General features: G+C 38.8%; 2 protein-coding genes and 1 long non-coding RNA gene across 4 annotated transcripts; 2 read left to right on the forward strand and 1 right to left on the reverse strand.

Moving 5' to 3' along the window:
• Nucleotides 1–439: 439 nt before the first annotated feature.
• Nucleotides 440–13,883, forward strand: LOC145238141 (secreted frizzled-related protein 2-like). 2 transcript variants are annotated; one of them, XM_080101216.1, is made up of 6 exons: nt 440–634; nt 1,431–4,182; nt 8,459–8,604; nt 9,812–9,985; nt 11,688–11,765; nt 12,873–13,883. In XM_080101216.1, exons 2-6 carry the CDS (start codon nt 3,950–3,952, stop codon nt 13,166–13,168), a joined length of 927 nt encoding a protein of 308 aa, XP_079957342.1. In that variant the 5' UTR covers nt 440–634; nt 1,431–3,949; the 3' UTR covers nt 13,169–13,883. The 2 variants fall into 2 exon arrangements, with proteins under 2 accessions (XP_079957342.1, XP_079957341.1); XM_080101215.1 differs by lacking the exon at nt 440–634 and having other exon boundaries at nt 1,289–4,182.
• Nucleotides 13,884–14,604: 721 nt separating this feature from the next.
• Nucleotides 14,605–16,124, forward strand: LOC145238142 (V-type proton ATPase 16 kDa proteolipid subunit c-like). Its single transcript, XM_080101218.1, has 4 exons — nt 14,605–14,840; nt 15,116–15,299; nt 15,359–15,483; nt 15,558–16,124. Exons 1-4 carry the CDS (start codon nt 14,762–14,764, stop codon nt 15,641–15,643), a joined length of 474 nt encoding a protein of 157 aa, XP_079957344.1. The 5' UTR covers nt 14,605–14,761; the 3' UTR covers nt 15,644–16,124.
• LOC145238144 (uncharacterized) lies at nt 15,558–17,043 on the reverse strand. Its single transcript, XR_013862081.1, has 2 exons — nt 16,721–17,043; nt 15,558–16,329 (listed from the first exon to the last, which is right to left on the reverse strand). It is a non-coding gene; the product is annotated as an uncharacterized LOC145238144 (long non-coding RNA).
• Between the last annotated feature and the right edge of the window lie 474 nt (nt 17,044–17,517).

Here is a 17,517-nt window from a genome sequence, read left to right on the forward strand (position 1 = left end):
TAACAGGTGTTTCGGAAAAACATGTCGCAAGGATGATCGCACCGCAACAAAGCGCTACATGCGATCGCATACCTGTCAAATCGACCAAGGCTAAGCCTGGTGATGTTTCCGAATTCCTAAAAATTGTAATTCACCATCGGCGTAGTTTTAAATCTGAAAGGCAAATTCCATTCGCTCTGTATCAAGAACAGCAAAAATTTATAACAGCAGATCACATAAATGAGGCTACTGGGTTCCAACTAGGCTAATTAGGCTTAGTTGTAATAGATCACGCTTTCAAATGAAAAACTGTAATATCAGGCTACTAATAAACAACCATCTGAACAAGCGTTTTGTCCACCAGGTTGCATTAACAAATTTGTCGTTCAATTGGTGTAATGCTAAACAAAAGTCAATGTGCTAAACTTGCAAAAATTGCATTTAGGCATACAGTCTTTAAAAAGGTGAAAAAGTCGCTAACAGTCTTGTTTTTTCACATGACAAATGACGCAAGCGACGAATTTCTCAGCGCAAACCTGTTGTTACACTTCAGAAGGACACAAGCATCGATGGATGCTTGACAGCTAAAATTAGACCTTTTCAAGTCGAAGGGCAATGTTTAAAACTCCTAAGCTTTTGTAAACAAAACCTATGGGTGAGTGAAATTTACAAGTGTTACATTACCCCTAGCTTGTACCCACTGAGCCCCATTACGGGGTGCACCTGCCTTCGTTAATGGCCTTTGCCCCTTCACAAGGTTGGCATTTGTCAAGAGGGCGTGGGATCGTGTGGACGCCAATTGTGCGTGGCGAGAAGGGGCCTTTGTTATTCGTTTGATGCAAAGAGAGTTGACTTACAAACGCAAAAACGTAAAAAGCGTATGGTCACTTAGGTTTTGCAGGTGATGCAACATAAAAACGAGCTCAAGGCATAGTGAGTTTAATGCACCTTTTTGGCAAAGCACAAAGCTCTGGTTTACCTGGCCCTTTGCTGTGGCGACAAAATTGTTCCGAAAACCCCAAAGCATTTTAACGTGGCCCATTGTAGTTTTACGTGAAAGACAACCCGGCAATCGAGTGGACCCGTTATTTTACTTGCTCGGTTTGAAAAACACCAGCTTTTCTCTAGTTTTTTTTTATATAAGATACATCAGTATCATTAGAGTTGCTACTGTTTTAAACTTGCTACAAAAAAGACTCTATTTCGGCTAAAGTAGCCTACTTATTTTAACAAGCCTCCTTGTACGCGTGTATGTTTATTGATATTACGGAAGTATCTAACCTACCTTAATATGTGGGTAAAAATTACAGGCAACCCGCCACAACAGTGTCTTTGTTGTCATTTTAAAAATCCCTTGTGCATCCGTAAATACCAAATCCATTAAGTCAGTAGAGCGAGCTTAGGAAATATTTTTTTCGGTTTCGGACGATAAAAAAATGATTTGGCCCCAGGATGCATCGGGTACGAGGAAATGGCGTCAAACAGAAGGGCACCGGGCTGCGGTCGAAGCTTTGAACTTGTACTACTGATGGGAAGACGTTACGTAAACAAAACCAAGTCAGCCGTTTCCTGTGATCAAGTGACTACAAGCGAACGTCGGCGACGACGCTCGGCCGATCAAACGACAATACAAAACGGAAATCGTATCTAATGCATTTAGTTCATTGATCCTTTCTTATCGCCAACCGGGGGCCACTCGAGTACTCCCTATTGTACCGAGAATGACGAGTGCCCCAAGGGGAGACAGCGCACGCGACTTTCTGGGCCCCTAACATGGGTGACCTTGTGGGAAAATTCAGAAGTGAAATGCGCGCCACCTCGATTCGTGGGTGAAAAGGGGGTGTTGTTAAACGTGTTTTGTACACACCACTTCAAGTGGGGGCGCTACCCCTACTCGAGTGCTCCCCTAGCTTATCGTTGCTTCCGCGCAGATAATGCGCCTGACACTTGATGTTGGCTTCCGATCGAAACAGGCTCTTATAATTGTTTTCGAAATTAAGTTTTTTTGCAGCATCACCGTGTCGATTTCACCCACCAGTTGTTGTTTGTTTGTCAACGCACTTAATTCGTTCCCAGGGTGCGTCTGCGCAAACATAAGGCGACATGCGACACGCAGGTTCGCAAACAGGGTCTCAAGGCCTTCGGCTAACCCTTGAAGAAATGAAGTGCGTTCGCGTGGCAATGCCTTGCCCGTTGGCAGTCAATGTAAACACAGCATTTTGTGCTTATGGCGCGTATTGAAAACACTAAGCCGCGCTCTATCAGTGGTCCGATCTGAGATCAGTAAAAGACCGAACAAGGGCGGCACGGGCGCATCACTGTGACAGCACAAAGAAAAACACGCGATGGCTTGCGCGAAACTGAAAGGTTTCACTTGCATTTGCGCGGAACCGTTACGAACCGTGTCTTTACGAAAACAATGCCTTCCTTGTCTCGGCGTTGCTGTGATGTAGTGGTGGGACTGGGGATTACTGCAGTGTTTGAACATTGCTGCCGGGAGCAAGGGCGGGTACTCGAGTCCATGGAGAAAACCGAAGCCAAGTGTTTATAAACAACCGGTGCTGTGCAAAGCAACGCGCCCGCGCCCCTGTTTAGGTTGAGAAAACAAAGCTGACGCTTGACGGAAACTTTTGCTACGCGGTGGAGAAGGCTGTATTTGTTCATGCCACCGCAAATTCCAGAGTCTTTTCTCTGCAACTGTTTGCCACCCGCACCGTTTAAGCATACCACCCTTAATGAACTGCAAGTGAAGGTAAATGATGCTGTTTCAACCAGGCCTGATGTAGCGTGTAATCGGATCTGACTTCACAGTGCTGCATGCAAAGGTTGGTTTTGTTTGCTCCGAGTCAGATTGTTTGCTTTGGGTTTTGCTTTAACTCAAAAAAGGAAACAGAAACTGGGGCATTTCATGCTAAAAATGATATAAAATAACTTTTACTCCTAACGTCATAAACGAATGGAGGCTTTGGTTTCGCTTAGGACCGGAAACTATTCGCTTATCCGACCGCACTTGAATATAATGGTAAATATTTTAGGGGCGAAAGGGGACACATCGGTGTGCTTTTATCCCGGTTTTTACTTCTGAAACGAATTCGAGGCCTGCGCCGCGGCTTGATAGAAGGCGCCAGGGCGTTTTTCGTGCGACGTCCCCGGCGCTGGGATAAGAAAAGTAACGTGCCTCACTGGTGTAAGATCCAAGTCACATCATTGTTGACTGTGCGGCTTAAGAATTCGGCTCTCGAGATTTAGTTCCAGGTTTTGGGAATTTAGTGTTTCCGCTGCCTCCACGGGAAAGCGCTGAGGCGAAATAATTACGGCGCATTTGCTCGACATCTGGGCTCTGCATATTTTCAGATCAACGCAAGTCGCAATTTGTGCGCAGGCAACACGACGAAATGATCAGTTCAGAGTTGGGCTGTTGTGTTGTTCGGACACGCGAGATTTTGAATTCACCCTTGTCGTGCAGGCGTGTGTTAAAGCCTTTGCGTTGACCAGAAAGATAAAGCATCAACGCAAATTAATGTGATATGTTTATTCCCGCGGCGTAGATTATTACCGAAGTGTATTAAATCAGCATTAATAATTTTTTAGAAGAAATCTTGCTAGGCAAAAAATTGCAGTGTTTTGTGCTCAGAGCTTTAACTAATGTGCTTTTTTATGCTTTAACTAATTTCGAATCTTTACCGGTGTCGTTTCACTTTATAGCTTTAAGATAGAAATAGTGACAAATGTTATGGATTCTGTTGTCTTAAATTGTAAACGGTAGTCTATGTGAAATAGGTGTACTGTTGCTAAGTTATTGTCCAGGGACGTAGGCAAGAACATCAGGATAGTTTGTAAAGCTAGTAAAAGAAAAATACATTTCTACATCGCGGTTTGTCTGTCAAATTGCCTGACCGGTTATACAATACGCTGTTCTAACGGAGCAGTCTTTACTTTTTCTTACAGCGTTTGTATTAATTTCTCCACCATGCATAATGATATAGCTCGGTTTGTTTTGTGTATTTTGTTTGCTGTTTCGAAATCGTGCGACGGAAAGAAACCAGTGAAACCCGACACTGACACCGTGAATCGCCAGCCTCCCGCCATCAAATCGATCGCCACAAACCCGTCGTTTTTGCTTCCTGACCTCGATGTCCACCAGACCCAGTGCATGTTGATTCCCGTCGATTTTGATCTCTGCTATGGCATGGAATACAACAGGTTAGAATTTATTTGCTTTGTTTTAAAGGATTTTTTTATTTTAACGGAAAATCAATACAAAATAATTGAAAGAAATTACATTTCCTGCTTCAATTCAGAAAGAAATCGGAAAGGGTGTTGCATTACTTGAAATTTGAATATTTTCGTTTGCGTCTTAGAACAATTAGGCTTGAAATAAATAGCCGTCCCAATGTTTAATAAAATAAAACATTATCTGTCAAAATAATGTCAACACCTTTTTTGTGTATGATACTATTATTATTATTATTATTATTATTATTAATGCACTTTTCACTACACTTTTGTGTGGGTGATAAAAAACATAACAGCCAGGGAGATTATATTTAATGCGTAGGCTACATTCCTTGAATAAGGATAAAGACTGAAGAAACCTCTTATGGATTTCAACTTATTAACGAGACTATATGTATTTTTTGCGGTTTTGTGTTTGATAGAGCCTTCTTTTGAAGTCCGTGTCCAATGTTCTCAACTTTAACGTGCTCTTTGGTAAAGTTCCACAAAATATTTAATTTGATAAAAAGTACATGTTATTGCTTCAAATTTACAGAGGGTGTGCGTATGTATATACCTAGCCCCTCCTACTATAACACGTGTGTTCAAAAGTCGCGGCCAATTTGGGAGACCGCGCAGACCACACGAACAAGTAACCTCATTTGTACATTAGTCACTGACGCAATTAGCGCTTCGATATCGGTGAGCCGGACACTTAACACGACCTACACCGGGTCTTATACAAGGCAGATTCCAACAGGCATAGCAGATCGGCCCAAGTTAAGCATAATGCGTCCAAAAGTCCTCGGGGATTTGATTCCCTGTAGCCAGCAGGTCGACAACATCAAACCACGTTCCGCCGATGGAAAATAAGGTCCTTGGCAGAGAGGCCACATGAGTTGAAACCTACACAGGACACATACAGTTCTTTTCGAGTTATGTTAAGGTTTCCCTCACCAGACCGCCTTGATCCGTTTGTCGGAAACTGGAACTCTGCACTGTTATTGTGCCTAAATCTACAGCGCGCGTTCCAAACCTTTGTTGAAAACTTGACGCATGGGGCCTAGCGGCATTCGTAGCTGCTTGTATGATGTTGTATACGTCAGGCTGTGTTTTCATTTGTTGAATAGACTTGTTGAACAGTTTATTGCCGAGGAAAATGTTTCATAAAAGTCTTGACCCCGAGAAAAGTTGAAACTTCCAAAACGCTCTCTGAATATTCCTAATTTTGTTTTGACAAAAACAACAGCAGAATTTTAGGTCCCTAAAAGCACCAATAAGTTTTAATACACTCTTGTTTAAAAATAGTATGTTTTGCATATTGTTTAATCAGATTTGGGCAATTAAATGTGTCCAATGTAAAAAAATAGATTTTCCCAATGTATCGTGCGGGATTAGGCTACAAACTTTCGATTTCTAAAAGTAAACTTTCCAGTTTCCGGTTCAAGTCGGTTCCATTTTAGATCGCAAGCCGTAATTCAAATTAATCCTGCTATGATCTTTAGTACTGGCGGTTTTCACTAACCGAGCAAGATACTTAAGAGGCATCAGGATCCGTGATTCCCTTGTCAAACAGCCACTAATTTCTTTGATTGTACCTCCCAAATTATGTCAAGTCAGAAAAAGTTCTATAAAGCATTTTTGACCGCTACGCGAAAACTGATTGTTTTCTGACGTTTTAACTTCACAACAAACCAAATACCTATAAAAAGTATGCAATATATGTTTAAAAATGCCTTTGGTAGTGGTACCAAAGATATCATAACGTTTTTGAAACTTCAATTTTGATGCAATCGTCTCGAAAATCATCAAACTGGGCGTCAAATATTTAGCGGTCCAAATCGCATCTCATTAAACCGAATAAAATTGGCTATTAATTCAAATTGTGATCAAAAACATTTTACTAGTGTTTGCACCACAACAAAAACCGTGATGATAAGCTTGCGTTAGCTCTATCTACCAGTAGAAAAGCCACACCGGCCTGTCAAGTCTTCGTTTGACTCCCCCGTGTGGTTGAAAGGCCGCCGAGCCGCGCAGTTTTCTTGTTCCTGCCAAGAATATCACGTTTGTCGTTATTGATCAAAGCGAGTTTAGAGTGTGCGGTTACGCGCTCTTTAATACACCGCCGTGTTTTGAGATTAGCTCCGATGTGAAGGAGGAGGGGGTATTTGCTGCTACTTGTGGTCTCTGGTCTTCTATTTGTGTATTTTGTCTCTTCCACGAGCGATTTTCTAAAGTTTGTTGTTTCAAATTGTTCTGAAGGATCAACATTTGCGGCTTATAAGCTTAGGAATTTCCAGTATTTACCGGTTTCATATTTGGTGGTATGAACCGGAGTTTACTGATGTTGCATCACAGTTTTAAACCTATTGCTGTCAACTTGTTTTATGCCATGAATCACCATTTTACAAAAACCTATGTCAAGGACCGGTTGTAAGATAAAAAAGCACACACAACAAGCATTTTGATTTCATATCCATTTTTCAAAACTGAATTTTAAAAAGTGATGTAAATAGTCGATAAAAAAACAAATACCAATAACTAATGTGCTATTAAGTTACCAGTTTTTTTACTGAATGTAGTGGACCAACCAAAAAGTCATCATGGACTACTAGCAGAGAACCAGTACTTTAAACCAGTGTTCGGCAACCGCCGGTCCGCGACGAGTTCGTTACCGGGCCGTACAATTTTTCAGGTTAAATGCTCCAAAACATTTCGCCCATGTATCTCAGGGATGTTTCTGTGTTTTCATTGCTAAATATTAGTTTTTTGAAAGCATATCCGCGATAAAATTTTAGTTTCAAAAATGGTCCGCAGTAGAAAAAAGGTTGCCAACTCCTGGTTTAATTAAACCATTGCTTCTCATTATTTTACGTCCCAAATTTTATTGCCCCTGTACGCCATAATGAAATGTAAAGGGATAAAAACCCTATGAAAGTGAAAAATTTTGCAATTTGTTTTACGCTAACTCAACAAAAGTTTTACGGACTCATTTGATCCCATTATTTTGTGATGAAGAAACACTGGTTTAAACAGAAATCATAAGTCTTTTAACGTTGGGCCTATGAACTCTCAAGGGGTCAGCAAACGTGCTTTAAAGGGTCCGTTCCCATATGATGTCGGTGCTAAAAACATCTGCACAAATTTTCTTCAGGGTCCTTGGCTTGAATATGCTGTAAATTATAAAATGTTTCAAAAAAATGTTGCAAATTATAAAATGTTTCAAAAAAAACTGATGGCATAGCATAGGGGTTCGTAAAGGTTAAAAAGCACAGCAATTTATTTTTAACGTTGCTACGCAGTTTGATAAAATCATAGTGCTGTGTAAGTAGGAAAACCGCCGACATCTCTGAACGTCCCAAACACCGCTAACTGACAAAACGTGGTTTCAAATCTTCCTGTTTGCTGGTTTTTTATAATGCCAAATGATGTTGAAGCCATAAGTGATAAGTGACAAAAATTTGCTTTTAAGCTACATAGGCTACAATTGTCGCTTTCGGTGCCATTGCTAAATTGCACGCATTTTTGATGCCTTTAAATAGGCACGGGGGAGCGCTTTCGTAAAGGTCAAACAATGTGTAATTTTCACATTCACTTGTGCTGACTATATGCAATTCGCTGTGGCAATTTAAGCGGTCGACAACACTTCGGATACGAACACAATCATCCTATTGTCATCCGCACCTGCCAATTATATAACGAAACATTCTGCAAAGAGAAGCAAAACAATCGCGTTGTTTTAGTCTCCGCAATTGCAGAACACAACGTGTTTTTCGCAAAAAATCAAGCAGTCGTAAAGGAAAACAAGTTATTTCATCCTATTGTTTTTGTTATTGGTGTTTCCTGTGACATTTAAAGAAATCACCCTTTTTAAATTTTTGCAAGTGGCGTGCAGGCGTAATAAGTTTAAATTTCTAAAATTCAATGGTAAGAAATTTATTTAAATGTACAATGTCTCGTAGCAGGGTCACGTATTATTTGTGTATGCAGCTGCGTGGCTTGATACGGCCCAATGACAAGCCTGATGTCAGCGCAAGGAGATCCGCCATTCCGAGCTTAAACAAAACATCCTGTGTTTCGGTCTCTTTTCGGTTTTTGTTTCGCATACATAACCTATCTAGCGTCTATCAACGGTCGTGAAATTGCCGCACAGGCCCCACGAACCAACGTCAGCACCCTTATTACGACTTAAGGGCTTCGCTGGCTTGCGCATGTGACAAGCTCGGCGGTCGACTGATCTAAACGACTTGTCTTTCACTCGTAGGATGCGTTTTCCCAATCTCCTCGGCCACGAAACCATGCAGGAGGTGCTGCAGCAGGCGAGCGACTGGCCCCCTCTAGTGGCGGCGAGGTGCCACCCCGAAACGAGAAAGTTTCTTTGCACCCTTTTCGCGCCTGTGTGCATGAAAGGTATGTTCGTTTTTTTCTAATCATGTAAATAAAACTCGTGTTGGTCAAAGTTCGTAGCAAAATCATTGTCTGTCACAAACATTATTGTAAACATGTGAATGCATTTTTATTTTTTATCCCAGGTAATCCAGCAAATTTTTCGCTGTATAATAACTTTATTTGGGATCATTTCCGTATCCCAATTTTTAAAAACTAAAACGATTCTTCTCAAAATTTTCAAAGGAAATTTAATAGCGTGCAGCAGATGCTACCTGTCCAATCACGTCATGCGACTAGGTGTCAAATTTCTGTTGATATTTCTCTTGTGATTAACACAATTGCCACACAGCGGAAACTTTGACTTTCTCTGAATCACCGTCTCGTCGCGCTAAATCAACCGTGCCATGACATCATTTTTGCGGACGGCTTCACTTTTTTAACACACGAATCTCATTTTTGGCATAATTTGACAAAATAATTATGTTTCTTGCGATGATAAATAAAAACCTACCGACTAATTTGGTAAATGTTTCTTCCAAACCTCAGAAATTGACATTTAAAATGACAGTGTTTAAATGTCCTGACCTTTTTAGCGACCCAATCTTCAACGATAAATTTTAATTAAAAATATTCATTGCGGTAGAACTAAATGTTAAAAAATTTGCTTTGGTTTAAAAAGCAATAAAAATGCATTGCCTGAAGCCAAGTTGAATAGCTGCCTATATCCGAATAGGCTACATCAGTTGTAAATTATATCTTGGACTTTTCCGAAAAATTTGAAAATTATACAATCAGGTCCCAAAACCATAAAAAGTAAAAGAAAAATATGCTTTTCAAACAATCATTCAAAAGGTATTTTTCACACTACAAAGTTGTTTTGCCTAAATATGTTGGATGTTGCACCTTGCAAAGTCTAAGAAGTGAAACAAAACTAACTTAAAATTGTAGAGATCTTCTGCACGATATTTTGTGTGTCAGAGGGTTTTCTAATGTCACAAGGTTATACGAATTACAAATCATACATATATACTCAGTTCTATTGGGCGTTACTTTGTACAAAAATATTTTCCATGAAGATAGGCTGTTTTAAGTGTATCATTGGTTTAATATGTTGTCACTATGGACTGCAGAAAGCTCCCCTAGCCCATCCAGCCTAAAATGTAAACCAAAACGGGCGAGTTGTCCTGAAAATTCGTACCACCAATTTATCACTTTTCTTAACGTTCAGATTATCAGAAAGCGATACCTCCCTGTCGATCTTTATGTACTGCTGTAAGAGACAGTTGCAATGAAAAGATGCGAAACTTCGGCTATAGTTGGCCTCCAATGCTCAACTGCAGCAGTTTTCCAGTCAACGACGGCTCAAAATTATGCATCCCTGAAAACCCACCACCGCCACAAGGTCAGTTCAGCACGTATTGTGTCTAACAATGGCTTTTGTGCCAGAAAAATAGTATTTGTTCTCTAGAACAGTGGTCTTCAACCTGTGGGTCGCGACCCCAAGTGGGGTCGCCTTAACTTTTTCTGGGGTCGCTATAAATTCAATCTATCGGCTTTTTTTAAAAAAAATCTATCGGCTTTTAAGTTCGTTACCAAAAAAATGACACGTTTTTGTCCCAGTTCGCAACCTTTGCTCAAGTTTTGCAGTACATCTTAGTACCTCGTGTCACAATCTAATCATTGTGATGCAATAGTCTGTATAAAAAAAACGTTATCCAACCCATTGTTACGCGATTAAGGCCCATGAATGGCATATTGTATCCAAAATAACACAGTGGGAAAAGGGAAAAATACATAAATTAACTGATTAGGCCAAAAACTGGTAAGGCCAAATTCAATAAAACTTTTGGGTTTTAACATTTGAACGTAATAGTGCACACTGAATGCTATTTACATGAAATTGAAACTATTTTCATGTAAATATGCCCGCTTAATTTTCAAGTAGACTTCAAATATTAGCATTGGGTTGGATAACGTTTTTTTATGCAGACTATTGCATCACAATGATTAGATTGTGACACGAGGTACTAAGATGTACTGCAAAACTTGAGCAAAGGTTGCGAACTGGGACAAAAACGTGTCATTTTTTGGTAACGAACTTAAAAGCCGATAGATTGAATTTATAGCGACCCCAGAAAAAGTTAAGGCGACCCCACTTGGGGTCGCGACCCACAGGTTGAAGACCACTGCTCTAGAAGTTGCACTGTGATGCATTTAGTTGCATTGACTCAGATTAGCATAAGCTGTAGTTCTTAAACGACACCATCTGACTTACAAATAAGTACAAACTACAGACTTGCTTGGAATGCCAATAATAATACTGTTAAAATTTTTGCTGAAACCAGGATTTCGTATTGTTTTTTTTACTTGTAGGCCCAAAAACTAGTAGTTATAAAGTAGTTATATAATTTCATGTGGTTTGAAGCAACACACCACACCTTAACATGACAACACTCCATAAATGACACGTGACCTTCAAAAAGTCGCGCGAAAACCGAACCCTGCCGCACTGCGGAAACGTTGCATGCGAGCTGGTGATTAATTGCTCACGAGCTTGGCTTCCTTGGCACGCCAACACCGGCACAGGGTCAACTCTTGTCGCGTGCGATCATTCAGACCCACTACCCTGTAGCAAGAATATTAAAACCCACAGATTTGTGGTATTATTCGCATGTGAGGCTCTCAAGGACGTGTGTGGGGTGTGTCACATCAAAACAAACGAAAGTGAGTGACGTTAACTTTCGGAACTCACCGCCCTGCCAGTCCAGGCCCAAAGTCACGATTCCAATGGGTGGCATATTTCCAAATGGTGATCCGTTTTAAGGTTCAGTAAAGCTTAACAATAATCTCGGAACACGTTACGTTTGGAAATACGCTACTGGTACCCACCCTTTCGAGTCACAGGCATTTCCGTAACGATTGCCTGATTCCATTGGTATTCCATAAATGGCAGCTTTCCTCGCTGACGGAAACCGATTAGTAGCCTACACTATCCTGTCTACCGACTTTTAGGCAACTCATATCAACAGGCGATAGCCCGATTTTTATGACTTAGTAGGGTAACCTATCTGAGCACAAATCTATAATAAAGATACTTTTTTCAGAGTCACCAGTATGTGATCCCTGTCAACAAAGAAGAGTTAAGGAGGCTTTACGAAGGAAGATTTGTAGTTTTGACTTTAGTAAGTAAACCGCAGTGCCCTTCTTGCTCTTACGTGCCGGCTTTGATGAAATGAACCGTATCCCAACTTTAGGCAAATCGTACCTCACAATGCGTCATTAAAACGAAAGGATTAGCTACAAAAATGACTTTTACTTTTGTGTTAACTCTTGTTGCTGTTCTAGGCGCGTTGGGCGTATAAACTACATCAAGAGAATATGAGAACTTTACGGTTTCAGAATTTTGTATTTTAATTTGATTTAAAGCCAATGTTTAATTTTTGTGCGTTAATGCATTTTAAGTTTGCATGTGATGTGTTTTCATTCATAAAAACATAGATGTAATTTTTGGACTGGTATAACACGAAAGCGGCACTTATTGAGAACCAGCACTCCCACTATTCATTGGCAGCACGTGCACTTTCGCTGACATCGTTGGTGGCGTTTTCCTCCTCTTTCCCAACACGAACCGTAACATTTGGGGCGGCACGCGCGCTGCTTTAAACCAAGTGCTTTGAAAGTCTTCGCTTTAAAATTACAGTGATTTGGGAGTATAGCATACCACTTCGCGGAGTTTTGCATTGAAAGAACCTCTTCTTCTTATGTGAGTTAAGGCGGCGACACTTTTGCTATTGCCGTGACAAATGTTTTCATTGGCCGGTAACTTTAGGAGATGACGCACCGCGCATTTGTGTCACCAAGAGGCGTAACTGTGTTGACCTGGCTCGCACGATATTTGTTCGACCAATTTTAATTAATTTTTGTGCCACTTTTAAAACGGAAGACCACATCCTTTTTATTTTGCTCATGATATTTATCCATTTATAGGGAAAAAATGTTTTGCGTGTCATTTTGGGCAAGAAACAATCACTTAAAAACTATATTCAAACTAATCAAGTCTAACTTTCAACAGGCTGGTGCAATAATTTAACATTTAATCATTATCATCAAATAGAAACAAAAAAGGAAATTATCTTTTTTTAAGTTACTTTGCCATTTTTGTTTACGTTTGCTTTTTAGCTATTATTAAAATGAAGTTCAATAATCTAACTTCTTTTTCGAAGTATATTTTGAGTAGTTTTATCAAATTCGAATGTTCTCTGTTTCATTTTATGTTGCTTATTGTGCAGTTGTCAAAATCCGAGTAAAACGCGTTACACACGCACGGGGAAAAACGAAAATTGTTGCGAGAAGAAAAACGACCTACAAGTGGCCCAAATCGACAAAAAAGCCAAAGAAATTCGCTATTTGGATGAAAGACGGATTTCTCTGCTCCTGTCCCGTGTTAGACAACAACAAAGCTTCGTACCTTGTAGCGGGTAGAGAAAGTGGCAAAAACGTCGAGCTTCTTCACATCACGCAATGGAGCAAGAAATTGAAAAAGAGGATAAGAAACAGATTGAAGAGATGCAGGAGCAAGACGTGATTCTGCGTGCCCAGCTTCTCTCCTGTTCCCAAACACCAAACCTACAATATATACGAGTGTGTAGTCTGCAGCGTTTTTATTATTTTTCATCGGGTTTTTGCCGTGTTTTGCTGAATATTTGTACGTTCCAATATTTATACAACTGTTTTTGTAGTGCATTGTTCGTCAAAGCACTCGTAATACGTAAAATATCCACTCTTTTTAAAACTACCTTAAAATTAAAGGTTTTAATTTTGAACAAATATTGAAAAATGATTTATGACATACAATATTTAATTTATGTAAAGCATTATATTACTATGATACGGACTATGATTTTAGTTTCAGTGAAAACCTACATTCTGCGTTCAATTTTGTGTTTTTGTGGTGCCTTTTTTGATTTCTTTCCTTTTATCGCCCTCTCACTCTGCTTCAACTTCAACTTGTTTGTATAAATCGAGTTCGCGCTATTTTTCAGCCGTTGTGTTGTGAATATTACTGTTTGTGTTGCACACAAGTTTTAACAGTTTGCGGAAATGAAAAATGCATTGTAAGTTTAAAATATTTTATCATACACGTAGTTTTTGGCCTTGTAACGTTTGTGTGTTGTATGATTAGCAATTGAGCCTGTTTCGGTTGAAACCAACTGCAGCAGATATTTGGAAAATAAGTCCCGTTTGCTGCGATTTTTCGCGTTCAGCGAATTTTGAACTCAATAAATTATAAATTTATTGTGCTTGGTTTCCAATAGATTAGTATAGGAAACCTATTATATCTTTGCCAAAAACAGAACGTTCCTAGTAATTTTACAACTACCTGAAGACAAGTCTTTTGAAGTCTACTTGATTATTGTCAGTGGTAGAATGTTTTGGTCGTATTTAATACAACAGGGTAGGTTCGTTTGTTTGTCTATGACCTAAAAAGTAAAAAAATATCATGGCGCTGTTCAAACTATATAATTCTATCACGTAATTTGACTTTTTTTACAGTAAATTTGATTTTTTTCAAATATCCCAGAGAAATCATAAAAAAATCTCGGAATGGGTACCGTATCTACATTTTGAAAACATTTAGTGTAGTATTCTGTGATTTTATAGACAGTATTATCTCGAAACATTTTACCTTTTTAAATTGAATATTTTTTAAGGATTTAATGTGTGAATGATTTGTTTCGGGTGGTTTATTTTTCTTTCAAGCTTTTCTCAGTTAAACCATAGATAACTTACCAGGTTAAACACGTATTGAAAGTAAATCGACTAATAAATTTGTTACCTTTTTAAAATTTAATATTGATTACCTGGCGTATAACTATTCCAAAAGATAGAAATACTCTTATGTAAGAAATATTCATTAGTTTGTGGTCGACTCAAGCCCCCCTTTTGTAAAAAATATTCGTCGCGATTCGATTGTAACCATCACATGATATTGAAAGCGACTGCGCCTGAGACTACAATCATGTGATCCGTGACAGTTCCATTCTTCGTGAATTCTTACGAGTGCGTTGCAGTTTTGATCAGTATTGTTTCAGATTTCTTGAAAACAAGCAGTTGTGTGTTGTTCGATTGATTGTCAAACTTGTTTTAGTCCCGAATAAAACCACATTTAAAATTAACAATGGCAACAGCGGCAGCCGGACCCCCGTACGCAGCTTTTTTCAGCTCAATGGGAGCAGCTTCAGCTATGATTTTTAGTGGTAAGTGTGTTTTGTATAAAACTAATATTTGATTATTTGTTGCCAGTTATACTAAATGTTTTGACATGGGCAAATGAAGCCAATTTAGAAAATAGATTATGACTATTTTGTGTATTTGCAGCTGAATATATACTAAAAGCACGATAGTTTTTGGTTAATCTTGTCATTTTCATTTTTGTTTCAATATTCCTTGTAAGAAATATAGTTTAACTGATAATTTACTAGAATTAAGGTTAAAAAATGCTTTATTAAAGCATTATTTGTTTTTATTTCAGCACTTGGTGCAGCTTATGGGACAGCCAAATCAGGAACTGGTATTGCAGCGATGAGCGTTATGAGGCCAGAGTTGATCATGAAATCCGTTGTCCCAGTTGTCATGGCGGGTATTATCGCCATTTACGGTGTTGTGATTGCAGTGCTTATCTCACAAAAAATGACTGCAACCATGTCATTATTTACGTAAGTTTGATTTCTGTTTCAGTTGTTACACAGGCATTTTAATTTTTTCTTTGTTACAGTGCTTTCCTTCATCTGGGAGCAGGTTTGAGCGTTGGGTTGTCAGGTCTTGCTGCTGGTTTTGCTATTGGAATAGTGGGTGACGCAGGAGTTCGGGGTACAGCTCAACAACCAAAGCTGTTTGTCGGTATGAACCTTAACAAACTGTTTTTGCCCTTTAAAAGGCTTAAATAACTTACTCTATGTTATTTTGTTTTCTAGGTATGATCCTCATTCTTATTTTCGCTGAAGTCTTGGGTCTTTACGGTCTTATTACTGCGCTTGTGCTTATTGTGAAAGGTCCATGAGTACAAGTTGACACATTTTTTCTGTTATTTCGTTCAGTAAGGAAACTTTTCCAATCCAACTGGAATCAAACATAAAAACAAAAAACTAATTTTCATTTCTCGTATACACCTGGACCAACCTCTCTCTGTTTTTATTTATAAATGTCTGTCAAAATTCCATGATGAATATAAAGCAGATATTTCTTCTTTGTTATTTCCATGTATTGCAACTAAAATGTGGAAATAAAGTGTCATAGATATATATATACATACTTATAAATATCGTTAAGCGACAGATCAATTGAAAAACTTAAACCTTACTTGAGAACTTACTGAAATTGTGCAATCTTGTTGTTTCTTTTAAATGGTTGTTTGTAGATACTGGTATATACATTGTAGTTCATGTGTACGATTAAACAACGTCTGTTACAAAAACAAAGAGTTGTCGCCAAAATAATTGCTGTGCTCTTCATTTCATGTCAATTAAAACCAGGCAGCATGATACCCTGTGTGCTAATTGCAACATTTCAGGTTTTAAATCAAATGTCATTCCACATAATTATTATGTACATGTAAATGTCGGTCTTGATCAAGATGGTCTTTCAGTTGGTAGAGCAGCTTTATTTCATTTTTGATGTTCTTGATACCATTCCCATGTTGTTTGTAGTCTTTTGGGCGTGAAAATCAGCACTTCATTAGCTTTTCAACTAAAACAAAACTAGTAAAGTAGGGTAACATATAGGCCCTAGGGATTTCATAAAGCTTTTACATATAGTTGTTAAATAAAAAAGCTAAGTTTATTATACTTGGTGATAGAATCGTGTGTTACTAGTCTAGTGGGTTGTAGAAAGTTGTAACCAGCCTTTTGAGCAAGGCGCAACAACAGTAATTTCAAATTGTGCGTGGAGGAATCTGTTACTTGTGAGCAGAAATCGATTTTCCGATTAGTAGCACAGTTCGACAGCTGGCACGCGGTTCAGATTTCCTCAACCTAATTGATTAATAACTGCGTTGGGCAACAATTTGAATGCGAAGGTAGAATTCTAAGACATACACGAAATGAAATTCAACATAACACTCGAAATTATAGGGACCTACTTGCGTTGCACCGTACAAACGTACAATTTGTACGTTGAATAAAGAAGTCCTCAGAAAAACTTTGTCAGAAAACCAAAACGACAACCTTGAGATAGTTAATCTGAAGTAATTTCCCTTTCACTGGGATAAAAGATAAATTCGCTTCAGAACTACGACGGGTGATTTAATTGTGTCAAACTCTACCAGCCGAGCTCCGGATGTAAACTCCCAATCACACAATATCCCGCGGACTGTCGACAAAGAAATCTCTATGCGTCATGTGACAAAATTATATTACAACCGCGTATTCTTGCGTTTTAAACAAAACACCGATTAACCTAATAAAAGTCTCAAACAGGCTTAAAATATTTGCGTATTTTAAAGTTAATCAGCACCGGTTTCCAACCAATAAAATGAAATCTAAAATGTTTTATTGGTATTGTTGACTTTTGTAAAGCTAAAAAAGGACTGCTGATTGGCGATTGCTGCGCAGCTCTTGCATTTAAGTGAGGGATAATGTAAATATGACTGTTTGACCTTGCAAAATTACTATATACGAGATAATCTTACAAAACTAGACTAAATTCATTCTACATCTAGTTGTGATCATGCTTTCGCAATGACTTTCTTAGCTTGGACCGCGTGTGCTCCAAAAGGATAATGTACACAGCAAATTTTCTTCCTATTCATTATCGCGTGTTCACAACTGTAGATTTTTGGAGCACACGCGGTCCAAGCTAAGAAAGTCATTGCGAAAGCATGATCACAACTAGATGTAGAATGAATTTAGTTTAGTTTTGTAAGATTCTCGTATATAG

This window comes from Phallusia mammillata, chromosome 7 (assembly GCF_965637545.1).
Source record: "Phallusia mammillata chromosome 7, kaPhaMamm4.hap1.1, whole genome shotgun sequence".
Taxonomy (NCBI): Eukaryota; Metazoa; Chordata; class Ascidiacea; order Phlebobranchia; family Ascidiidae; genus Phallusia; species Phallusia mammillata.

Bases quoted from the DNA above. Each gene is read 5' to 3' on its own strand.
- LOC145238141 (XM_080101216.1), top strand. From the start codon at position 3,950: ATGCATAATGATATAGCTCGGTTTGTTTTGTGTATTTTGTTTGCTGTT. The intron at 4,183-8,458 runs GTTAGAATTTAT...TTTCACTCGTAG, and splicing joins TATGGCATGGAATACAACAG to GATGCGTTTTCCCAATCTCC. The intron at 9,986-11,687 runs GTCAGTTCAGCA...TACTTTTTTCAG, and splicing joins AAACCCACCACCGCCACAAG to AGTCACCAGTATGTGATCCC.
- LOC145238142 (XM_080101218.1), top strand. From the start codon at position 14,762: ATGGCAACAGCGGCAGCCGGACCCCCGTACGCAGCTTTTTTCAGCTCA. The intron at 15,300-15,358 runs GTAAGTTTGATT...TCTTTGTTACAG, and splicing joins GCAACCATGTCATTATTTAC to TGCTTTCCTTCATCTGGGAG. The intron at 15,484-15,557 runs GTATGAACCTTA...TTTGTTTTCTAG, and splicing joins ACAACCAAAGCTGTTTGTCG to GTATGATCCTCATTCTTATT.